At 43.7% G+C, this 26,645-nt stretch overlaps 1 protein-coding gene across 1 annotated transcript in view; it reads right to left on the minus strand.

The window, feature by feature from the left end:
* The window catches only part of NETO2 (neuropilin and tolloid like 2), a 272,005-nt gene that overhangs the window by 50,852 nt on the left and 194,508 nt on the right, over positions 1 to 26,645 (minus strand). The window contains exons 4-7 of the mRNA XM_085637557.1: positions 24,219 to 24,467; positions 18,175 to 18,219; positions 17,958 to 18,085; positions 717 to 945 (exon numbers count right to left, since the gene is read on the minus strand). Of these exons, the coding sequence (XP_085493683.1) occupies positions 717 to 945; positions 17,958 to 18,085; positions 18,175 to 18,219; positions 24,219 to 24,467 (651 nt within the window). The remainder of the gene's footprint in view (positions 1 to 716; positions 946 to 17,957; positions 18,086 to 18,174; positions 18,220 to 24,218; positions 24,468 to 26,645) is intronic.

Consider the following 26,645-nt stretch of genomic DNA (forward strand, 5'->3'; position numbering starts at 1 on the left):
GACCAGACGTCCTGGATTTGCCCGGACAGTCCCGGCGTCCCAACACTTTCTCCTAAAACACAAAAATGGCCCCGTTTGTCAGGGAGCGGTCGGGTGAACCTGCATATTAATCACAGTGTTGTGCAGTTTCACCTTTCAACCGCCCCCTTAGAAACTGGTGACAAAGGTTCATTTGTTTGGTCTCTGGTGCTGTGCTGCCTTGTCTCAATCAAGCAACACAGCAAGAATTAATGAGGTGTTAATGAGGTGTGAATCAGGGCTGCAGAGCCCAGCGACCCAGCACCCGGAGTTCTTCACAGGCGGTGATGATGCTAAGGTCATTTAGTCCTATTTCTATGTCTGTGCCCATTCCGTTTTTTCCATCTGAACATCTGGTCACCCTACTCTCATGGGCAGCGCACACGGGGGCAAAGCGTGGTGCAAGCTGCAGTGGCCTCCTGACGAGAGCCCTGGCACTAGTGTTTTTTCACAAATTATGCGCTGCTCGCTCGTAATTGGATGGCTTTGCTGTCTGTCTTTTTATGACAGTAGACAACATGAAGTGATGCCGGACCGGCAGTGCATGCATCCTGTGCTGGGCGCATCGTCTGCCAGATCACTTAGCAAAGCGTGCTGTCGCGAGGCGCCCCCCTCAGTATTCCTAAAGCCCGGGGATTAGTGTAATGCCTCGCATGTTGACGAGCAGCAGCACGCGCGCGGAAGCGCAATCTACTTACGGTCCACAAAGGAGGTAAAGAGCATTCGGAACCTGCTCAGTCGGCTGCCCTCGTCCGCCCACATGCGCACCACACCGGTGCCCGTCTGCAGCATCACGTCGTTGGCCACCGTGCTGCAGAACTTCGCCTTCAGGTTCTCGATGGAGCTGCTGCCGTCGTAGACGGCCACGAAGTTCCGCTTGCACTCGTTGGAATGTTCCATCTGGTAATCCAGGAAGCGCAAGTATATCTAAGCAAGAAACACAGGAAACGCAAGGAAGTAAATAGATTATCGACCTCAATAAACACTAAAGACAAAACGCATGCGAATTGGGCCAAAGTGGGAATGAGTACAATCCAAGCAGTAATTTTAAAACACTTTTTTCACCAAACATCACTGTGTGTTATTACTTAACGAAGTATAGTTAGGTATCCTGTCATCACAGTGTAAAAATGGTCTCGGTCAGCGGTGTAACATGGGCGCCTGCAGTGGGGCCCTTCAGTTATATGTGAGTGTTCAGACGCATGTATTTTGCGGTTTAATCTCGCGCGAAGTCGGCGTAAGGGGATGGGAGCTGCTTCACACGAGCACCAGTTACATTACAGAAGACCAGATTTATCCCCCACCAACGCCGGGGAATTAAGTGATTTGTACAGAATCACACGGTGCTGCTGAGCCGACCCCAGGACTTGAACCTGGCACTCCAGCTCCAAAGTTGGCAGCTCTGGCTGGAAAGCTACAAACTCAATGTCTGTTGTGTATCTGCATTCAAAGCGCATTTTGACTTTTTTCTGTTTGCGACCCCACTCCAGAGAGATGTAGCTGAGATGTAGATCCTGGTTGATAAGGATAAGCCTGCCCTTGTGTGCCATCCTGCTGCTTTTCAGGGGTCCCTTCATGCAAGCCTCTCCATGCTAGAACCTTCCACATCTTGCAGGAGGCCTGAGTAGGCAGTGAGGACATGGCGGCAGTCTCCAGGTTCACATTGGGTGCAGATGCTAGGGTGCGAGAGACTTCTGTGCAGATCCTCACCCTTTACTTCATCCTCCTAACATAACCTACAGCACTTCCCAGGGCCCTGGTATGGATGGGGAATGATTTCCTGCTCCCGGTTTCTCCCCAGCCCCCAGACAACGCAGCAGACATGCTGTATGGCCTGGGGATGAGCAGGGTATAGGAAATGCAGGATGGAAACAAGAGTTAAAGAGCTATGATAGGTTTACCTATCTTTTTACCTGTGGCACTGCCTCCCTTATCTAAGAGCCACATGGTCATATATTTATGGCAGAGTCAGGGCTACAGGGGTTGCAGTTGCAATCTTTGGCATAACCCAAATGATATCCATGACCATCCTTTTCTAAGAAAATGTAATAATGACTGGTGTTAGAAATATGAGTCTCTAGTTGGCAGAGGTATGCACCATGTCCCAGTAGGGACCATAATCCTAGTCAGGGTAAGCTAGATACACACTAAAAGATATCCTCTGCTCACCCTCTGGTAGCTTGGCACAGAGCAGTCTGGCTTATCTAAAAAGGCAATTATTTGTGCAACACACACACACACACAGTAACACAATGCAATGAAAACACCACAAAAATACTTCAGACATGTTTAGAAAAATAGAGAATAATTTTATGAATAAACAAAACCAAAACAACAAAAATCCAATCACTTGAACCGGAGTTATGAATTTTTAGAGAATAAATTAAAGATAAGTGCTTTAAGTCAACAGCGCTAAGGGGTTACTTGAGGTCGTGCTGGACCGGAGCAAATCCAAAGTTCAGGCCGACTGCAATGGAGGGCAGGCCAGCTACAGGACTCACATAGGTCCCTCAGAGAAAGTACCTTGGATGGGGCAAGCGTCAGCGTCAAAGACTCTATGCGTCGGATCCTATCCAAGCAGTCCTGTGGATGTGTTGATGTCGAGCCTCAAAGTCGGGTCCCATGTGGGTGTAGAACTCCTTATCATGCAGGCACTGCGTCATCATCATACCTCGCAGTCAGGCCTTGGTTTGTCGTTGAGCTATGCAGGGATGTCCTCGGATCAGCACAACGTCAAAAGGCACTGCATTGGTTCCGATCAGCGCAATGTAATCCCTGCATCGATTCTTATGGTTCTGGACAGCAGAAATCACCTTTCAAGGGCCCAGGACTAGATTGGCACAACTTGGAAGGGCAGGAATCACAGATGGCAGAGTCCAGGTGCTGTTGCAGAGTTGCAGGAAGTCTTTCATGGCCCTGAGACTTCAGAACAGGAGGCAAGCCCTTGGAGTCACTGTGGTTTCAAGTGAGATAGGTCCAGCAGGGGCGTAACACAGGCCCCCGCATCCCCCGCGGAGCGGGGGGGCCTCCCAGCTGCAGGGGGCTGCCTCACCACAGCGCTCGGGTCTGAGCGCTCTGGATAAAATCCGGAGCAGGGGCCCCTCTATGTACATTGCAGGGGGGCCCCTTAAACTTTTGTTACGCCACTGGGGTCCGGTCCTCGTCCTCAGCAGAGCAGAAATCAGCATGCACCGGGGCAGCTCAGCAAAGCAGGGAAGCAGTTCCTTCAGAACAGTCAGTCAGTCAGACAGAGTGGCAATCCTTCTAGCACAGCAGTCTTTACTCCAGGCAGACGTCTTCATAGGTCCAGTAGTGTACTGTCTTGGTAAGGTCAGAGCCCCAGTACCTATACCCAAATTTGCTTTGAAGTGGGGGTGACTTCAAAGCAGTCCATTGAAATGTACAGGTCCCCTTTCTTCCCAGCCCTGTCTGCCAGGATATCTGTGGGGGCTAATCAGCCCTTTGTGGGGGACATAGGACACTGCCTATTCAGATGTAAGTGTCAGCTCCGCCTCCCTTTTCCTGCCCAGGAAGGGCTATCAAAGTGTAGATAAATGCAGACGAGTTCTCTGTCTCACTCACCCTTCCTTTGTTTATGGCTTTCTAAAGGGAATGCACAATCTATAGCGGTCACCCATCCAGACCTGTATTGGAGACAGGCTGCAATTCACACAAAGCAGTAAGAGCAGAGAAATGTCCACTTTCAAGCAGTGGCATTGCTAAAACAGTAATGTCAATCTCAACTTTCTATTAAAGAGTATTTGTCACTCCTATTCCAAAGATTTGAAACATGATGTAACTACTCCTTTCTAATCAGGAATTACTGCTTAAATAGTTTTAAGGAATTCTCAATGCTTGCCTATAATAGGAGTAGGTCTCACAGTAGTAAAAAACACATTTAGCTGTTTGTCACTACCAGGACATGTAAAACTTAACACTTCCTGCCCTACATTTTACTTATACAGCACCCTTCCCCCAGGGCTACCTAGGGCCTACCATAGTGGTGACATGTGTAATAAAAGGGTACTTTAAGGCTTGGTAAGTGTCTTTAAATGCCAACTTAAAGTGGCAGTGAACTGCACACACAGGCCTTGCACTGGCAGGCCGTAGACAGTTTTGAATGGCTACTTGTGTGGGTGGCACAACCAGTGCTGCAGACCCACTTGTAGCATTTAGATAGCAGGTCCTGGGTATACCTTTACAAGGGACTTATAAGTAAACTGAATATGCCAATCAGGTATACATCAATGTATCAATGGTCGCAAGCTCTTTAGAATCCCAAAAACGATAGTAGGTAAAGAAAAAGTTACCGGTGCATCGGTTACGCTTCACGTTGTAGCAGCCGTGAGGTGAAAATCTGTATTTTGAGGAGATCTTCGGTTGGGTGAAAGGATCTGAAAATCAGATCGTTGCTGTCAGTTCTACTTGATCAAAGGGCCGGAAGCGGTTATAAGCTATCCGGAAAAGTTCAAGATTCACCAGTAACTTTTTCTTTACCTACTATCATTTTTGAGATTCTAAAGAGCTTGCGACCGCATAGCCCCTTTTGTGGTGGCTTATTATTTTGTATATTTTACATGTCTCTAACACAGGTTGCACTCAATGATTGTCCATAACTACAGAATTTCACACGAACGTGCCGGTAGCTTATCTCTCAACCGGCTTAGTGGTGAGTTCATGTCAGTATGTTAGACGTTCTTTTTAGCCTCACACCGACTTTGCACACTATCGTGCATGTCACAACTGACGGCATTTCTGTTATTTGAATCCCTTTTCTCACCATTTCATTCCTAGATATCCCTAGAGTCAGCCAATTCTACCCAAGTGTTTAGCCAGCCGGGTTGGAATTATCACCGGCTCAGCGGTAAGCGTTTCTTTTAACCCTTTTTCTCCCCACTCCTCTTTCTTCTTATTTTTCTAGTTTACTTTTCGCTTTACTTCTTTTTTTTTAAAATAACTGCACTTGGTTTCTCTCCAAATCTTATGGTTATCCTCCTTTCTCTTTGCTCCTTTCCTTTTATACAGACGACCAAGACCATTATCCTCCTAATTCAGGTACACTACACAATTGTTTTTCAGACATTCGAATCGGGTGACCGTTTTCCTTCTAAATTTTGGACATCTGTTAACACTCATCGATTTGTCTACGCAAAGTTAGACACCATTTTAATTCCAAATGATTAGGCACTTGCCATGTCACAATTTGGGTCTGTATATCTGTTTTAATGAACTCACGCAATTGCCGTATATCTTTTGTTATGTTTGTCTTGTTTATTGCTGACACGCTCTTACGTTGGTGAGGGTTTCCACCATTAATTATATGAAGTCACAAAGAACCATCTTAGTTTGACCATGTGGTTTTTGTATGTTTTACGTGTTTGCCATGACACATGTATCATCCATACCCCTTGTATCCTTCCCAGCCCTGAGGAAGTCGCGGAATTACTTTCCACACGTGACGAAACACGTCGGCTGTTTTTTTTCCCCCTTTTCGTTGGCTCTATGAAAAAGAATATTTAAGCCTGAACAAATATCCGATTCATCAGAAGAAATAATTTTTTAAAAATTTGTTTCCACTATGTTTTGAGTTCTTGCATTAACTTACATGCTGGCTAACTACTTTATGTGTGCCCAGGATTTTGTTTAAATTGTACTTGTGAGAGACTTTCCCACACAATAAACTGAGAGGTTACAGGGCTAATCCACTCACCTGGCTGCACCATACTCACACGTTTCCCATACACACATTTGCGTTATCTAGCAGAGTGCCTATTTCTCCCTGGCCACTAAAAACCCTCCTTTTTGAATGTTTCATTGAGGTTGTTTGGACTTTTGGTGAGATTGAGGATTTATATATATAGAACTGAGAGAGACCCCTTGGGAAGCTCAAGGGAGTAGAGTACTCTTTGCAAGTATAAGTAACCGTCCCTTTGCTAAACCAACACTGGATGGTCCTATATCACCATGTTACAAAGTTTAATCAGTCATTAACAAATTAAAAAAACTATTATCATTTATTGTATAAAAAACCATACATTCAATTACATTAAAAACATATCTCAATAGAGACCTACAATATGGACTCCTTGAAACAATTCACCATAAATAATAACATAGTTATGAACCAGCAAAACCGAGAAAACAACATAAAAGACACTGCACTTTGTCATAAATTACACATCAGATTGAACCTTCAATATAGACAACACAGTTTGTGATATATCTACCACACTTCTATCTACAACTCTATGGCGTTCCTTCTGATTATGTTTTCAAATGCGTCGACGCGTTTCGATGGATTTTGCAGTACACCACCAGTAAAGTTTACTAGACTCTGAGCTTTCTACCACCCAGAGTGAGACATGTAATTCAGAAATGGCTTTTTTTAGGCCAATAAGAAATATGTATGGGGCACTTGTAGTTTTGGTACAGCAAGAACCTATAGAATATAAGTCCTTGGTCTGTAACGGCAGGAAGAAATAGCTTAGTGGTGAGAGCCACAAGAGTGGGGGATTGTCTGGAAAAGCCAACTCAATGGGCTGGCAATATTAATGAATGCCAATGAAACACATTTGAGTTTGTGGTGGGCTCACAATGGTTTTGAGATGTGGTACTGATTCGAGGGACACTTTTGGTGTAAATCAGTAGGAAGCCACACCAGGAAGCCCTCAAGATATGTGCATGTTAAGAGAAGATGAAAGTTGACAACATGAAATGAGTGCAGAGATATGACCCGGTGTTTGTCTCCTGGTTATATGTGTCACAAACATTGTATCAGAAGCAAGGGCCTGATTGGAGCCCTACAATATCTAACAGGTCAAGTAGAAAACCTGGATGAGGTTAGTCAATCGAAGTGCTGACCACACTGATTACATTCTGTTCAATGAAATCAGCCTGTACATTGAAATACTTGTGACAACTTACCGTTGCTGTTCATTGCTAGGGCGGTGCATGGCTGCTGCACCGTTCCCAGCAATACTGTGAAAGAGAGTGAGATGTCTGCTACAAAACTGCCAGAAAGCAGTGGCAGCTATAACTTTAAAACTATGGTGAGGCTCGACGGCACAAAACTCACCATATTTATTGCTCCCCCAGTGCTGCTCTTGTCTCCCCATATCAGCATCTTCGACCAGGAAAAGGAAGGACTTCCTTCCTGCTCAGGGGAACACCAACGACTATTCCTGAAACTGCTATCGGCTAGAGAGCAGTTCTAGGATTGGTGGGAGCAGGCTAACCCAGTGCTCATTTTGAGGCTGGAGGCCTGTGCCAGGAATCCCCCGGCTGTTTCACAGCCATGGGACTGTTGGGTGGGCACTGCGCATGTTGCGCTGGCCATAGAAAACCAACCGGCCAACCCGACATGTGCCCTGCAGGGGCGGCTGTAATCCTGCAATCGTAGGATTCAGCCCCACCCCCTGCACTCCCACCGCGCTTGTAAGTAAAATGGCATTGACGTGCCATTTTACTTATTTGTGGGTGCCTGCTGCACTCGCAGCAGGCATGAAGACGCTGCTCCGCTCTCGAGGAGGAACCGCCCCTGCAAGAAAGTAAGTGGAGGAAAGTGCTTACTGTTGTGATACATCAAGTCCCCAACCATGCTGTACAGTTGTTTTCAGCCTTGGGTTTCTCCTTGAATGCCAAACTAGACTTCAACACCTTTTACAAGACTCCCTGCCCACACTTAGAATCGGCGCAAAACCACAGAGACCACCTGCTTGTCAGGACTGATATGGCTGTGCCCTCTACTTTCATCTTTAGTTGGGGATCCCTGAGTAACCACCTACATCTGAGGTTAGCCCTAGAGCAAACCACACACAGCTTTACTATGAGTGCCCTGTTGATCATGGTAGGGTTAGTAACACACATTCCCAGCACCACCAGAATACAAGATCCACTGAAACACTGGTGGGTTTGCAGTTTTTCACCTACTGAAAAGAGGATAAAAGGGCCCACCAGAGGGAAAAGCGGCACCCGTGTTTGATGACACTGTGCAAGGGATGGCAGAGGGAATGGGAAGGACTCGGAGAGTGTCACTACATATAAATGTAGATTGTATTGCTTCTAAAGTTAACCCTTTTGTGTCTGGAAAGGTTAGTGAGCATTTTTTAATGTGCTGTATTCCACCCCTGTATGCAGAGATCCATCAGATGCACAGCTGCCACTATATTTGTGGGTCATGCAAACAAAACATTCATCCAATATTGTGGGATCCCTGCATAAAACCCTCTTGAGACCCAAATCATTGTTAAAACTGTGGGTGCACATTTATTGTCTAACCCACTGTGGGTGGGTAATGTCGATATCTAGAAAATTATCCCACAGCATTAATTAATGTGATTATAGTGGGGGAGCAAGGGAGAGGTTCCTACAGTAGTAGTTCAGTATTAGAAAGCGGGAGGGCAGACCCCAACCACTCAAGCCTTCTGCTTGCAGGCTGAGCACTGCTACTGTCTTGTAGATAATTTCCCCTGAATTAAAGTAGTGCAGAGCAAAGGGGATGGACTCAGAAGGGAGTAGCGGCGAATGAACAATGAAACATGTATGTGGTAATAGTGTGTGTGGGGGAAGAGGTGGCAGAACTAGAGAAGAGAGCAGTGCTGAGTGGAGGGGGAGTTCAGTGTTGAAGGTTATGCAGGCGAGCACGGCCAGGAAGCCTGTGAATACATCACTTTAATAACATACATTACACTTGCATTTCTCTGTAACTGTAGTCGACCACATCTGCATTTGCATGAAATACCCATGGCCTACAGGAAGGAGAGGTGAGGGACAGAACAGAGAGAGAGAGAGAGGGCGGCGGAAGCAGGCAATGTGCGCACAGCGGGAAATTCATTGCCAGCAGTTGTGGGCAGAGATAATAGAGACATGCTGTAGTAATTATACAGAACCTTGGAGGTTAAAGATGTTGTAAAAAAAAACTATTATGAAAATACGAAACGCTGCCAATTCACAAATTTATAAAAAACAAAATAGGAGTCTATGTTCAATATTACAAAAACTGTGCTTTGTCGATCACGCAAACAAAGACAACGAGGAGAGGAGAAATCTCGGCCACTAACACCACGATGACGATAATATGCAATGCCAACATTTTCTGAAAAGCATATTAGCCGATGCAGCAGTATTGATGCATTCTTAAAAAGAAGGGGAAGATCCTATGATGCGTGATTGAGCGCATGCAATGTATTTCTGCGTATTACTTTGTGTAAACCACAGTTAGGTTCACCCCAATAATCAACTAGGAGCCTTGTCGTTTTGCGTCCTGATGAAGGTCAATTGAACAGGTACACAGATGACGGCCGCAACATGTAGACCAAAGTGATGCTAAAGCGCTTAATCATCTCCAAGTGTGAAAGTGTACTTTGTGTACATTTTTAACCTTACCACAGGAAAGCCTAGAATAAAACTAATAAAACCAGGAAATCCTACTAGGTCATTTTAACTTTTACTTTCACTAGGTCTCTTAGATCAAAACATAAGAGTTCCCTCTCATGAGGTTGAAGCCATTGCAGACTTTAAACAAGCATTTGCAATGCAGTAGGTCTCGCAGTTACGCTAGTTTAAGCCATTGGTATTATAAATAACAATGCCTTTTATTTATGTTTTTAAAAAGAAAACAAAAATAAAATGCATTGTTATTTGCAATGTCAATAGCTCAAATTCACGTCAATGCGAGACCTATTGCATTGCAAATGCTTGTTTAATTCTTGGAACAAATATTGTAGTTTTCTGCTCCAGGAGTTCATTTTCATTTTTGTTTGTTGTCTGTAGTTTCTGAGTACACTCACTTACGGGCACAAGTCCTGATTGATTTCATGATGAAATTCTTCTCAAGCACATATGTGAGGAGACTAAGGACAGTAAATAGATGAGCTGCTCATGTAGAAGTGTTATGTACTGGACAGTTAACAACTGTAAATGTGATTAAGCTTTACAACATATTTGTAAAGTTAGAAAGCCTTTTAAATGTATTTTATTCATTCTCCAAAAGCATTTTAGGATCTTGCCTCTTTTGTTGATCGGGTAGTGAGTGATAAAATTCTACTTCATATATTTGGTGTGACGCTGTTGGCTGTTTGTGTTGTCATTGTACTGTACCAAAGACACACAATTGATGGACGGAATGCAGAACAAATCAAAACATTCACCCCCAGTCAAGAGATCTGGGTTAAATCCATCATTCTTTTGCTCACCATGCCACCCCAGTTGGATTTAGGGCCAGATGTCTGTACTGGGGTGAATGTATGAAATTGTTCTATATTCTGTCCATCAATTGTTGTTTTTGCAATTGTACTGTACCCGCAAATTTGCAAACTCCAAATTGAGTTCCATAAATTTTGAACCTTCTGTATTTGTGGGCACTGTGAATACAGTCCCCTCCGTTTTTAGGAGGACTAAATCTTGTAATGCCCAGGGTATAAACAAATTATCCATTAATATCTTGAGTAAAAACAAAAATCTATATTGAAGGTCTGTCATTTTGACCCCTCCATTTAGTGTCCTCCTGCTGGGTGGCAGGACTGCCAGTGAGTGGAAGGGGTGATGTTGGTACTAATATTAAAGACTCAAGGCCATTGTACTGGGGGGGGGGGCGCATGGGGTTGTACTATGCAGGTAGAGTGCAGCGGGTCTGCAGAGGAGGCATGGTGGTCTTGAGCAACAACAAACACTTGAAAGGTGAATGAAACCAAGGCACAATGATCTTTGGTAAGACCAGTTTCAAGGGACAGGGTCTGGTTGATTCTTTGAGTTTACAGCTACTTTGGTTTTCAGATTGTTAGCTTTCTGAACTAAATTCACTTCTATTAAATTACAAAGTAATCCCTGAAAACGATGTCAAATGCATTTTGGAAAGTTAGCTGCACCTCGGGAGGGGCTTCCGCTGCAGCCCCTGGTGAGAGTAGATCCTGTCAACCAACGCACCTCTTGGTTTCAGAGCTGGAGGATGTTTCTAGAAATAAAGGGACATGCATGTTCCATTCGACACCGGACTGGAATCATTTTACGTCGACCCTTGTGTACATGTGTGCACCTCCTTTGGAAGCTGTAGGTCCGTTGATGGGGGCGCCTGGGATGGGTGAGTGCTCCGTCACCCCGCCGTTTCCGGCGCCCCTTCTGTGAGTGGTGTAGGCTCCGCCAATGCAGACGTCAGCCCGTTCATAACGGAGCCTGCGGACGCACGAGTTACTTCGGGGCTCGCTTTGGGTTAAAGTGTTATTAACAACAATGTACCTGAAACTGCTGTTTAAATCCTGTGTGGATGGCTCGCTGACCCGACTAAACGATGGGTAGAGCTAAGACCAAGTTTCAATAGACCGTGTTGATTATTGTGACCTTTTTAAAATTCAAACTGCTATTGTTGCTGAGTGCAGTCCGGATCGGTTGTAGCCGTCTGTGCTGCCTCGTATTAAGTAAAAGAATGAAAGCTGCGCTCGCTCGGCGGGCGCCGTGCCAGGCTCGTCATGCCTCAGCCCCCAGAAGCAGACAATGCCGGGCGTGGGCGCTGTACGCAGCGGCTCGGGTTGCTCCCGGTGGCTCGCTTTCCTAATTCACAGCAGATCCATGACCGACAGGCTAGACACTGAACCCGGCTACTGGACTTTCATGGTGGAGGGCTCCTGGCAGCCGCCCCCGCGTTCCCTCCCTCAGCACAGTGTAGGTATCCATCTGTAAGAAACATGCCCCTTCTGTGCCACCTGAGTCCATGCTGTAGGCAACAACAATTGATAAACGAAATGCCTTTTCGCAGTCCAGACATCCTCCGATGTGTCTTTTAGTAGTAATTGGAATTACCCCGAAATACTAGCTAATACCAGCACGACGGGCTAGGTGGAAAGATGGATTGTAAGCTTTGCCGGGGAGCTCACCATACGGATGGGGGCACACGGAAGTGGAGGCGAGCAGCCGTGCCGGCTCAGACACTTGTAGATATGGCCTTGGCACGTTCAGACCCCTGCCCAGCCCGTCACTCAAGACAAGGCGCCCCTACGCATGCGGCCGCCCTGGGGCATCCGAGGTTTGGTGCTCAAAGCACCCCTCAGGCACAGAGATGTACAGACGCTTCCTCAATGCTGCTGTTTCACGGAAAGGAAGATTGTGGTAATATCATTTTTGGGGAGTTTGTAAATATATTACCGTGAAAGGTCTCAAATGAATGCTCGATATTGCTTAAATTGCTTACAAATCCTAGTGTTGCACTGAGAAAGTCATGCTGTATGAGTTAATGGGCCAACTTCATATTCTTTGTGCCGTTTGTCAGTAGTGAGAAGTGAATCCCAGAGGAAGACTCCTTTTTTATCGACCATAGAATGATAAAGGGCTAACATGGATTTAGATAATACTGTTGGAAATCTGCCTTTTCTGCATGTCACCCCCGATAGTTCCCCAGTTCCAGTGCAATGGAACTTCAAGGCTGCGACCTCAAGCCCAATACAACAAGCAGCACTGAAAGCGATCGCTTTCGCGATCGCTATTGTAAAAAAAAAAAAACGCCCGCGAGTGGTGCGCACACGCGCGCCGCTGCGAGCCATATGACTTCAATTATCGCACCCGTGTCTGGGCACGATAATTGAAGACATATGGGCTTTGGTGCGCGTAACAGACACCAATAGGCCATGGGCGGAGCAACGCGACTGCCTATGGCCTATTCCGTGTTCTGTTACAAAACAACACGCACTCCAAGCCCAATCAGAGAAGACCATAGGAAATGAACACGCACAAGAGTGTTCATTTCCAGGGTCCATTTCTAAAACCCCGTCAAAAGGACTCTCGCTGCGCGAACACTGCTGCGCAGTGTAACACTAGGCGCGAGACCTAAAAATGTGGTGACGGGAACCTTTTCGTTATTGGTTGCTAGACATCTTGGGTAGAGAATCTGACCATCACAAACTCTTCTACCTCTACTTTCTGTAAGAAATATATTTCTCAGATAAACAGCCTAATATAGTTCGAAGAGAACAGTAAATCCTGTTATTTGTGGAGGAGCTCCATAGAAGAACCCATCAGTTGATTTACATCGACCACAGGACTAGCATGGCAGGGAGTATTTTACTAGAAGGTTGCCACCCATTTAGAAATCCCACTACATATTGGGGAATTGGCAGACCTTTGATGTACTTGGAACACTTAGCATATTGGTTTTTTTAATGATTTAGAGTGGTGTTTAATTTTTAGAGAATTTTAAACGAAAGCCGGCACTGCACCTTTAAATAAAATGAGTTTTTTAGCAATGCTTTTCTAACTTGTATGGATAGTATTTATTTGCCTCTCTCTATACATCTGTCTCCCTCGTGAAAGTGGGTTTTTAAAGCTCACCTTATAGTTGGCCTAATTTGTTCGGGCTGCTTAGGTTTGGGTTGGGATTATGGGTAGCTAGTGTAAGATTATAATTGCCCCATATAATTTTCCCCCATTGTCCAGATTTGTTAATTCTTAATGCGTCCAACAAATTCCTCACTTACTCCCTCAGTTCCCCTTTGTGTTTAGTATTTCTATCATTGCGATCACTGCTGCACTCTGCCTGGAAATGAATCTGCCCTCCCCATCTTTCTCTCTCTTTTTAAAATCTTTTCCATGATGGTCACAACCCCTTATCTCAATTTCAGCCTTTCTGCTTTCTTGCGGCTCAGTACTGGGTAAGAGCCCACTCTCCTTCACTCAGTCAGACATGAATTCCTAATGTTTGTTGGATAAACAAATGTTACCATGAGAAGATTTTTACAAATTCAGTGTCAGTGGGCCTACAATGAATTCACGTGTCCACCCAGGAAAGAATTAAGAAGCAGAATCCGGGGAAACTTACACAGGAGAAGCATGGATGGACTCATGAAAGGTGGAATGGCCATGGGGAAAGTTAAAAATATGGCAGACACAAATATTAGCAGGTCATTGGAAAAAAGCAATGGGAGTTGGGAGTAAACCTTATACAAAGAGAGGATGACGGTAACTGACAGCCTGTCAACGGAGTGGAGCAACACAACGGGTAGGGAAACAAACATGAGAAGTGGACACATCAGTAACAAACTCAGAAATGAAAATGACATGTCAAGGGGTTCTGGGTAGCAGGAGGACTACACATCGGAGAGTTTAAAACAGGAGCACTTCTGGTATGAGAATGTTAGCTATCTCCCCACTACTACCAAAGAGAGAGGGCTGAAGTTGAGGAACAGGGAGGAAGTGTGGGCCGCATGGCAGATCCATAGTGCCCAACCATCTTATATTGGTTGTATGAGCAGATATAGGAATAGATAGAAAAACAGTCCATAGCCTTTATTTAAAGATGCTGATCATAAAACCACAAGTGCACATATTGTTTGTGGATTGCTGTGAGAATCTAGAATAGTGTTCCTCGTGTGCTGAATGGTACTCAACTGACCAAACGTTCCAAATGACCAGTGATTCGGCCAAAAGCAGTATCAGAAGAAGAACGGAGAACCGGAAGACATTCAGTATGTACGTTTCAACAAACAAACAAAAAGACACCACAGTCAGCACGCAAGCTTACCTCAAGAAATATAAACCCACATATCTTAAAATGATACTCCACTTTATCACAAATTCTTAACAAAAGAATTTGTGGGCTAGCACTGGCAACCAGCTCAAAATATAATCTTAAGTATTTGAAGTGTCCACACCAGCCTTCAAGTAATGTGTTTAGGTAGACTGGCTCTTCCTTCAACCAATAACACTCATAGCTACTCATTCCAAGGCGGTGGAAATGGTGAGGAGCAGAAAAAAGGTTAGGTTATCAGATTACTGTACACTCCGCACTATTAACAAAACATATATGTTATTGACAGGAGTTGTTCAAATAATTATGGTGGACAGTGTTAAAGTTTAAGCTCAGAGGAAACTAAGAGCTGTCTCCTACAGCTTTCTACTGAAGCAGAGAAGGTACGTAGCAATGACCTGTGGAAACTGTGTTTATGCCTTCTAATCTCCAATTTACCAAGCCCAGATCTCAATATGAGAGAAAGGTCTACTGATAATGTACCAAGCCAATGATAAGACACAAGGATTGCCTTCTCAATTACTGTAGGACAACATTCGAGGCATACACCCCATTATACAATGCATAATGGAGGAGATCCCCCATACTTTAGGGATCAGGATCTTTAGATATACTGGAACAGCGTCACCTCTGCTCCCTGGGGTGAGATTTCTGAGTGGCAAGCAAAATTAAGAAGTTCACATGCTGAAGAAGCGCTTTTCTCCTATAATTCAAAAAAACTGTGGAACACTGCTCCCCTGAATCTTGCTCCCCTGAATCTTTGATTCTGTGAGAAAATACCAGATTCAAAAGACATGTAAAATACTACCTTCCAGAAACGCGATTCAGAAGAATCATAGATGGTACCCCAGTCATGCTCACTGTTTCCAATCCACTTTTAGAAGTACATCTCTCTTGATGTAGCCAATCCACCCAGATGCACACACCCAGGTTCACTCATGGCCTCTTATAAAAACCTATTGCTAACCATGAATTTGGTGTCTTTCATGCCTAAGCTTGGGTGTTTATTCATTTTACTAGAGTGCAACTATACCAATGGGGTGTCAGTGTGCTTTACACTAAGTCAAACTATGGAGAGAGAAATCTCTTTTACATCGAGCTCTAACAAAGGTCATAGAATTAAGAAGATCATACATAGAATATATACTGAATCCTAAAGATAAGGCAGTATGATGTCTTTGAGAACGGAAGAACAAAGTGTGGCTCGACGGTGATTGAGTAGAGTGGGGAGATGAGAGGAGAATGGTTTGGAGAAGAGGATAAGAGATAGCACAGAAGGCAAAGGGCAAGGAGGTAGCGGAAAACATGAACAGAGGTGGAGAGAGGCTAACAAAGAGGGAAGGGGAGAGAGGAGAGTCAGAATGAGTTAGGGAAGGGACAGTGAAGTGCATACATTTGTAATTGTAACTGCATGTATATAGCGCTTACTATCCATGACGAGACATCGAAGCACTTTTTCGGCAATTAGCATACCACTCTGGAACCCAAATAGGATTAGTGGTGAATTAGTATAGGGAGATATGAATTAATTTGAGTGGTGGACATGTGAGCTTGTTATTTGGATTGAAAAAGGATAGTGAAGGGATGGAAGGGTTTGCATTTATATAGCGCTTGCTACCCCTGATGAGGTGTCGAAGTGCTTTTTGGCGGGTAGCACGCTACTCCGTTTGTATGTAGGTGGCATTTGTATAGCACACACCTAGCTAAAGGAGACGGTAGGGCAAGGGCAGAGAAGTTCGAGGACAATGAAAGAAACTGGGAAGGCTTCATAGAATTACTAGTTAACAACAGGATCTTATTTCATTGTGTACTTTTCTCTCATCTAAGGAGTAGTTTTGTATAAATATACATAGCTGTTTTCCCCCAGACTGCCAAATGTATTTTCCACAAATGTACATCAGTCTTTTCAAATAGATTTGTAATAATGTTCTTTCAACGTAGGTTTACATGTTTTTTCCCTCTTAAGCTTCCATGGGTGCTTTCAGGTAAACTTGGAAGGTAACTTTTCCTGCATTTTTTTTTAACACACTTTATTGGGGACCGCTGTATGCCATGTACTTCCAAAATATAAGCATTCAAATACAGTCTTTTGTTTTTCTCCCACCATGTACATCCCCATGCATTTGTACATAGTAATCTGGTTTCTCACATCTTGCTTTAGAGGGGAGTCTTACAAAGGGCATTTATAGTCTGTTCCCTTTTCCTAATTTTTCCTGTATTTAAGTGAAAACCAGAATTGTACCTAAGTCTAGAACGATCATTGGTGTAAATGTCCCTCATATTTCTAAAAGTCGCCCTCCTGTCACGACACGTGGAGGAGACATATTTTGGACCTTTTTTCTGAAAACTGAATGATGGATACTGAATTTCACTAATCTGTCCTAGTCTTGCCAACTACCTTCTAATAAGTCTCACTTTTAAACAATAAGAAACACACCAAAGAACAAGCTCAGCAGTCCTCTTTGAGTCTGGCCAATGAAAACCCAAGAATGGCAAAGGGCACTTAGACAGTGAGGGAATAAACCTCAAAGGGGGTGTAACTGTATGTAGATGAGTATTGCAGGAGTACTACTTTACGTACTACGAAAATACTTTGTGAATGGGCCTCTGAATGTGGTACGAGCCATACAAATGGTACCAATGTCTACACAAATGCACATGACATAATGCAACTAATGACTGCAGGATGGTGTCAGGATCCGCAGATTTGGGATATGTAACAGAGACAGACAAGTCATGGCCGGACACGCTTGGCAGACAGTTACATGATCGTCCAACCAATGGCATTCTGTATTTTCATGGTATGCATTTTGAAGAATCTTGTAACATACACATCATGAAAAAGTAAGAGATCACAATGTCTAGATCAGTGTCATGGCAGCTCATAATGATGTTCATTGAATGTTATGTCTAGGAGATATCACAGAAGGAGACCTATCAACACAAGATATTCATCATCAGCACCTGGGTCTGGTGGCCTAGAGGACTAATGCATCCACTGTACGGGCCTTGCTTGACCTCATAGTCACTGGTTCAAATTCTGGTGGGTCCAATCAGTCTATCATCCTTCTGAGGTCGATAAAATGAGTACCATTAAGTTGGGTAACGATAAACATCTGTTATTCAGCACCAAGATACCCTTGGGTGAACGTGCGCTATACAAATACACATGGTATGCTATGTGCTCATCTGTATTCTGGCCAATTTGCTGTGCAAGGCAGGATTACAAATTCTGGTCACTATTGTAGTTGTTTGTTTTGGCTTTGAAGAACAATCTGTTTCGGATGCTGCATTCATCTTAATTCCCCATTAGGCAATGGCTGATTCATTTCAATGTAAGTGAAGCATTATGCAAATTGGCGTTAATGACCACTCCATCTTCTAATGATCTGGAAGCACATTATACGCTGAATGATACAAATGTACTTACTTTAGCTTTGGAAGTGGCTTTGATGGTCCAAATGCAGTCCACAGGTTGGCCGGGCTTGGTTTTCTCTTCCTGCTCTACCTGACTGGAACGTATCACACCGTCCGCTCCGGCTAGCTCGAACTGGCAGTCTGCGAAGAACATACAACCTGGTGTCACAGTCAAAGTACTGTAGCATGTAATACAAACATTCAAAAATATTGAAAAGAAAGTACTAGACCTGGGATGGGACTGAGGATGCCCCCAAGGTATGTAAAGTCAGGATCTGTAAGAGAAACAACATGAATCATTGGTGGCTAGCAAACCTTAGATCTATTCACAGGTGCTTAACAAAGCCTATGTTCCCTATCCACTATAGCAAATATACACATGTTACTCCTACGAGAAGGAGCAGATTCACTATTTCTTGGAGTTCACAAACATTCTTAGCACCTTGCCTGGAAAACTGTGCTAGCCACAGTTTTTCAGGTGTATTACTGTAAATGTAATTTGGCATATTCCCCGTGGTCCCTTTGCCCCAATGCATTATTGAACACGGTGTACAATTACGCACTAGAAAAACGCAGCCTGCTCTACAAATGCGAGTCGTTTTTCCCTGTAGAGAAAACGCTTTCCTTGCTCCCCCTCCAAGTTTGGTGGTGATCTGTGCCCTTTCCCACCCTAGAAGGCGAGTTACTCCAGCCCTTTGCTGGAGTAAATCTTCAACCACTTACAGGTTGGGACAGAGTTGGCTTGGAGTTTGTGAATGCCCACAACTCACAGGTTTGTGGGCAGTCATTAACTTTGATGCCAAAGCACGCCTTGACCCACCTACTCATCCACCCTTGCTTGGCGTTCCTGCGACAGATTTCTCAGCACTCATGGTGAAGAATTCTGTATAAGTAAAATAATTTACACCTGTCAGAAATCCTTCTATGTTTTTCCAAGGGGGATAAATGGAGCCATTCCCATCCATTAGCATAGGTTTGTAGCCGAAAATGGCTTTGTGAAGTGTACTCCATAGTTGCCAACTTATAAAGAAACGTCATCGTGTGATGAAGGGGCGGGGCCTCATGCTGATAGCTGCCTAGAGGCTCTCTGCCCTCCACCAACCCCCCTACCAAACCCCCCCCCCCAAAAAACCCTCCACCAACCCCTCACTACCTCCCTCCCAAGAAAAACTAAAGGGTCACTGAGGTCGTTGTTTCGACACCCCTCAATGGATATTGGCTGCTTCCAGCCTCCGAAAACAAGCAGTAAAGTTAGTGCTTCCTGCCCCTGTGTGATTTCAGCTCCTCACCGAGTGACCGTGTGAAGGGAGCTGAAATCGTGTGGCACACGGTGGTACCATGTGAGTTGGCAGGGCTGGGACTCTGTGTGTTTCAACAGACTGAAAGTTATGAAGGTATAGTACTCGACCTGAGAGCATATAGGTCTTTCAAAGAAGAGCACGCAATGGATATTTTCATGCTCAGGAGTGTCATTATCCTTTCTGGCTCCATTTGAGGGTGTGGCGGAATGTCTGGGCGGGGGGGTGAGATGCTGACTAAAATGAGAATGTTTGAAATTCTACATATTGGTTTTAAAATGAATTAGCAGGTTTGTCTTTTGACAAGGGATGGGGGATTACCACTGTTTCTTGCTCAAAGGGAGTGAGAAGAAAACGTTTAAATACCACTGCTGTTCAGAGCGGGGGATCCATCTAGCGTGTATGAGTATATTCCAAAAGGGTATTTATGGCAAAATATGAGTTAGGATCCTCCTTGGGTTTGAGAGCTGTCAGTTGAGTGCATCAAGTAAATGGTTTAGCAAAAGAAACAGCAAAGGCAATTGTCGGTACACATACAGGACTTCAACTTTTACCCAATTTATCACCTGCCAGCAAGACCATGAGACACATCTACGCCATATTGTCATGTAGCTTTTAAAAAGGCAACTACTGTTACAGCAAATCGTAGACTGGTTTATGAATAGGGCATCACTCATTGTGCCAGGGTGAATGTATAATAGGAAAGGTTTGTTGGCTGAAAGTGTCTTTTGAATTGGAGAATATGTGAGCGAGAAACATACCAGGAGGCAAATAAGTGTGGTACAGAGAGGCCGGGTATATTACCTATTTAGGTACAGCCAGATTAGCATTCTAGTACAACAGGAAGGTGGACTATTTAATCAGGCCCACTGAGAGAATTTACTGCTAGAATCCTAAAATCAATTTTTGGGAGTGTTTTGTGAGTGTTTTTTTCTTTTTAGAAACCTCTACTGTGTTTTACGTTTGGATGATCATTTTCATTGGACACTGTTTAAAGGAAGGATTAGCAGGTAGTTTATTTTTGAATGACATTAGATTGTAGGTGGGTGTAAAAAGTGGTTTTTGATTTCAGATCCACTCTCCGGCGCACTGCGTGCCTTACCATTTTGGGGCAGCTGGTTTAGCATTGTAGGGATCTGGGCAGGTCTTTTGTCGACCACACCCAACCCAGAACACCAGGCATCAGTGCAGCGGATGCACCAAAGGCAAATTAAAGTAAATTCTTCCAACGTTAGACTGGAGCTAAGTAAATTTGCTATTCAGCTGGTCCCTGACATTCAACAGAGTCAATTGTCATTCAAGACCTTGGTTCCTGTTGCCTTTGGATAAAAGTACCTCATATCGCAAAATACCGTCTGCCCTTTGGTACACTGAATCTCTTGCTTCACACAAAAGGCAATGCAAGGCTTTAGTGCAGGAGTGTGTAATTACTTATTAGAAACTGAAAACAATCTACTCCTCTGCTTTAAAGAAATACAATAAGAGATCAAATCAGCTTGCACCCTTTATCCATTCCTACTAGTTGCAAAAAGCACAAAACTCTACCAGAGCTCTTTAAACTTATCAATGGCTTTCAGAAGCCAGAAAGCTCTCGACCTGTAATCTCACCTTCTCAATAAATGTGTCATTCCTTAGCCTCCTTTTTTTGTTACCAACGTTTTTCAAATTCAGCATTTTTAACAGCTATAAACTCAATGACAGATAGTTCGATTGAGGAACGTGCTGACAAACTAATAATTACTCAATTATCAGAATTCATACGAACAACTACTAAATCAATTTGCAAGACAAGGCAACACTATAAATCTGTCCTTCGGAGAAGCCTCAGTACCAATAGTCGTGAAAAAAACAATAGTGCCCCCCACAGCCATTTGTTGAAAAAGTCTTCGTCCGACACCCCTATATCTACAAATTACTTTCCCATTTCATTATTCCCCTTTGTAGCTAAGGTGGTCAAAAGTGACATTAATACCCAGCTGTCCTCTTTTATGGAGGCCACTGATTAACTAGATCCCGCTCAAACTGGATTCAGAGGAGCACACAGTGTAGCATCCTCCCCAGCCTGGGTACCAACCAATGACAATGTCACACACGGAACTTAGTGTTACACGTCTTTATGCGACTGCGTGTAACTGCAAACTTAACATTCTAAATTAGCCTTCGTTGCATTCTAGGCTAACACCTACATCACAGCTCTACGGAGTCCATCAGGAGCCAAAAGGGTTCCATCATTGCTAACTTGCGAGAACACTACACACAGTTCATAGGTTGCTCGTCTCTGCAAAACGAGCTTCATATACTACTGGATAGGAGCCGCTCCTGTGCCTTGATATCATTAGGCCTACAGGTTGACTTCGAAACCCTGTCTCACACAGTACTTATGTAAATAGTAGGTATGGCCTTTGCAAAGGCAAAATATAAAAATGGCTATATTCATCTCTAAAAGATTGTGTGCAGGCAGTAGAGTAAACAGAATACGCCTCCACTTCAATCCAATAACCGTGGAGTTCCTAAAGGATCTTCATTAAGTCTTTTTAGCATTACTTAGGATTCATTTTCTGAAGTTACGCCAAAGTTATGCTGATGACACCCAAATCACACAGCAGTCGGACGGCAACAGGGTGAACACCAAACACCTTAAGATTAATTCTGCCAAAAACGGATACCGTAATAGCCTCTGTCAGTCCCAAATGATCACTATACTGGTGGTCCCTGGAACGTGGACCCTATCCTTAGCCTATGAAATCTTCCCACAATATGAGTATCATCTCTGATGACACTCTCTCATTTTCATCACAAAAATCACTTCTTACTGCTTCTTACTATTAACTTAAATTATATTCTTCTGTTTTTACCTGAAAACACGCATTTCACTATATTCAAGCTACAGTAGGTTCAAAGTTGGACCACTGTAAGAAAAACCTCTATTTGGGATTTTTCCAAGTATTTGGCACACCATCTTTAAATAGCACAAAACTGTACAGCTCACTTACTTTTAAATTTTTCAGGAGAATTTCAGGTATTTCAGCCTTTGGAAACAAATTTGTTAGTTGCCAGTTGCAAAAAGATCTGTATTTAAAAGCCTCTGTATTTGAAATAAAACTTTGAAAAAATAAGGGTACTAAATTCCATAGTATTTTCATTTTTATCAACCAACCCGCATGCCAAGCTTGGCTAGTTTTTTCCTTTTAATGGTACCAAACATTAAACAAAAATTCACCAAGGAAGCAGAGCGTTTGCTTACTAAACTTGTAGAGCCCAGAGAAAGCTCTCAAGCTTCGTTTAACCAATCATAACCATTTGCAGTTTCAGAAAGCCCTTAAGGCATGGTGTTTTATCCAACAGCTGATATTTCAATCAAATGCGAGTATATCAGGAAGGAGTTATCTATGGAAAGAAAAGTTAAACCCGGCCATCTGCAGAGACCCGCACAGTGTTTGAAAGTCAGAGAGAACAGAATCAGAACAAAGTGGTTGGACTCTAACTAAGGTTGTCTTGTGCAGGGTAGTTCTTGTAAGTATTGACAATCATGTTCTCTAAATCAAGGGGTTGACTAAGGCGGTGAGCCAGAGTCAACTGGTATTGAAAAATCCTCCACTTTCTGGAGGAAATGCTAAATCTGGAAGAAAACCATCTGGTGAAATTTCCTCTACTGAAGAGTGAAGAAAATTCTGCCTGCAGTTTCTCCCCCAGAGTTAACATTTACCCTACAAATCAGAGGAATTGCTGTTACCACTTGTCTTTAAACCAGGCCTTAAATATTTGATTCCTTTGAGATTGATATAAAGAGCACCCTTGAGGAGGGTAATCTTAACTTAGTGAGTAGGTGTATGAGACTCTACAGCATGTGCTGCTGAACACTGCAGTTGAATGTGGAGATTCCCGTCAGTGGCCACATTTTGAATAGTCTCCTTGGTCCCAGTACTTCACCCGTCAGCTCCAGACCTCTGCTGAGATCTTCGCGGCCTTTCAGTGGGACAGCTGTACTTGGGGGAACACGTGATTGGGTCACTTCTGAGAGCAGTGAAGTAGCCTATATGTGAAAAGTAGTCTGGAATACGGTCATGCGCTGATCAGGGAATGACTGAATAAGATTATCATAATATGTGGATGGCACGTGGATAAACAATCATATGTTTTTTACGCAAGCTAACCCTCTTTGTGGCCAGTTTGTAGAAATCTTCCTAGATATGTCAATGCTCAAGACAATAAATGAAGACAAGCCTCTTCACTGAGGCCATCACATCCAACTGTGAAACCACCAACCACCTCGAAGAAAGAGACAGGGTTTTGATGAGAACAGGATGACTTTCAGTGGGTCTAGGAGCACAGTACACATCGTAGATCAACGATCCACCTTTTCACAGACCAACATCTGCCCAGGGAGGCATTTGGCAGCCACAGGATGTGCCTCACTACAGCCAAAGGCTCTACAAAATGGCTACCTGGCACAAGCCAGAGCAATTCAAAATTCATAACTAGATAAATAAAAAATAAGCATGGCTAACACACTGTGGTTCAGTTCAGATGGGCACCATGGGTTGCAGTCATTAGTATGAACTCCGAGTAGACTGCTGCGCGGATGCTTTATGCGAACCTTTGCAGCGGGGTCAGCAATTTTATCTTGTAACACAGTTCACACACTAGCATTTCCATATATTTCCACTTAGCATGTTAACATAGCTTTTCACTGCCGCAATAAAGCGAGAGCTGCGGACTTCACTTCCAGCGAAATTATTTAATTAATGCAATATTTCAGCACGATTACGAGACATTCCTGGACATTCATTTTTACTGATGTAGATTTAATCATGCAATAGGAAAAATTAAGAAGAAGGATACAGGCTGCTTCCCATTTCTAAACCAATTACATCTGTTAAACTATGTAAAATATTAGCGCAACGTGACTGCAGAGAGCAATCTGGGGAGAGGAACCTTGAGACACAAATGTTGCAGGTTGCCATCAAACACCTTACCGGGTATGAATGAATATTTTGCTCTGAATCCCAGCCCTTCAAGTTCTTCATCTGATGAAAATTTTATCCACATGAACCTTCCAGTCGATCTAATCAGTATCGGGCTTTTCAGACCACAGTAGCGGTCGATGAGCGGGGAGAAGCCAAAAGGCCCATCGCGGACCTCCAAATGGTCGAAGCGACACTCGAATGACGGTTCTATGTGATAGGGTTCATCAAACGTTAGCTCAATTCTTTGTCGCGGAGCCGCTGCAAGACAGGAGAGGTTGCATGGGAAGTTACCATTTCACACAGCTTTTTGCTATTTACTTGATTAAACTTATTTGGCAGTTGTACTATGGGTGCAACTTGGCCTATTTCAAATAAAAATAATAATATACACGAGTCATTTCTCTGAAAGCGTTACCAAAGAGAATCCCGGATGAGAAAACCAGTTGGCCAATTTAATGTGCTCTCTAGTGGGATATAGTTGCAGCACATGGATTTTTGTTTCTATCAAATTCCAAAGGCACAACGCTGAAATCCCATTATTGCACACTACTAAACTTTCTCCACAATTTTATCCCTCAATTCTTATTTTCCCAGTATATATTTTGGAATCGCATACAGTAATATGCGACCTGCATAACAACATAGTATTCTTCTTTGTGTGCTGCCGTTTCTGCATGAATTTGTGTGCAAAAAATACAAGCAACAAGCAAATTTATGCTGGAACATGATTTAAAATCACAACAAATAAGAATTGCACCTGATTTGAAACATTCCGCAGCACTCAGAATGTGGCAAAATGTGTCCAGCAGAAAGCTACAGTGGTAATTCTACTAGTTTAAAACAATTGCAGAAAAAACAGTAATAACCATTTCAAAACCCACAAGACTTTTCTTGCTAATGTTAAAAAACCATCTGTAACTGGTCAACTGATATTTTAAACAAGGATAATTGAGGCAGGTTGAGTGAATTAGCAGGCTGGACATGGAGCTCAGGTCAGTCTCTAATGGGGCAGGAATAAGACCTATCCTCTACTGGAGAAGGATCTGGGTCACCCCTGATTTGCATTAGTAGGAGACATACTTAGCAGAACAGGGTCTAGGATCCTTACCTGGATAAATACGTCAGAGACACACTAAGGAAAACTGGTAACAAAAGCTTGTGCACAGATCCAAAGGGGGCATCTGCCTTGATTTCTAAAGCAGCTTTAAAGTGGAATTATGCACAGTTCAGACTAAGCGTCATTAAAACGGCAAACACGTCAGGATCGCTAACTGCCTCTTTTATTCTGCTGAAGGATGATGATGCACCAGAACATTTAGTTTTTAGATGCGATATAACCCGCCTTGGGAAGGAAACTGTACATCGAGTTTATGCTCAGAACGGGGGTAACACAGGCCCCCGCAGCCCCAGTGGTGCGGGGGACTTCCGAGCTACAGGGGGCCCCCTCAACACAGTAGTCGGGCCTGAGAGCTCCGGATTAAATCTGGAGCGGGGGGCCCTCAATGTACCTTGCAGGGGGGCCACCTCAAGTTTCGTCATGCACGTGCCTTGGAACCTTGCCGCTGCACTCCTTCACCGTCAAATGGGCTGGCACCACTAGAACCACAGAGCAGGCTTGCCTACCCTGTGGAGCAGATTTGGAATCAGCGGTCCATACTCTTTTTTTCTGCCCTGTTTATAAGAAGGCCAGTTTAAAATGCTTGGTGCTAGTACGCCGCAATTTAGGTGTCAGGCAGTACTTGGAGGCCCATAGGATTTTGCACTCTGACACTAGCTCACCTATAGTCTTTGCAGTCTCCAGATTCCTATACAGCATGTGATGAATTAGGCAAAAATACAGACCAGAATCCACCCCTCTAGGTGAGACAGACAGAGTGCTGGAGGAAGCAAATGGTTTACATGGAAATTATCCTGTACTGTACTGATATTGTTGTTTGTTACCCCATTTTGATTATAATCTTTTGTAAAAATGGAACATCAAGCCTGTGGGGAAAAATGTTGCACTTAACAAAAACCGAGGCAAAATTGACCCTATTTCGGGCAGGGTTACTTTAGTGCCACTACAAAGTCTGTGCAATTCATAAAGTGTTTCCTCGAATTGTATTTGCATTTTATTCCCCCATCATAATTGATTATTTTATGCATTTTTAGGTTTCGCCTGCACAGCGCTTGCGCTGTGCTTGTGAAATCTATAGTTTTTAATATAAACTTAAAAGGGGCTTACATCCCACCCCCTCTCTTTCCTGGCTTTTCATCGGTTCCTGCGCTTGCCACTTACTTTTCCTTCATTTCTATTGGTTGTAGCATATTTTCCTGCATTTACCAATGCTTGTTCCTTGTCTGCATCTCTCATCTGTTTCCCATAGCCGAAATACTGCTAACTTCCAACCTGGTGGGACAATTTTTTCGTAAAGTTTTACCTCTTTCTGCTTTTCA

The sequence above is a fragment of the Triturus cristatus genome, chromosome 12, assembly GCF_964204655.1.
Source record: "Triturus cristatus chromosome 12, aTriCri1.1, whole genome shotgun sequence".
Taxonomy (NCBI): domain Eukaryota; kingdom Metazoa; phylum Chordata; class Amphibia; order Caudata; family Salamandridae; genus Triturus; species Triturus cristatus.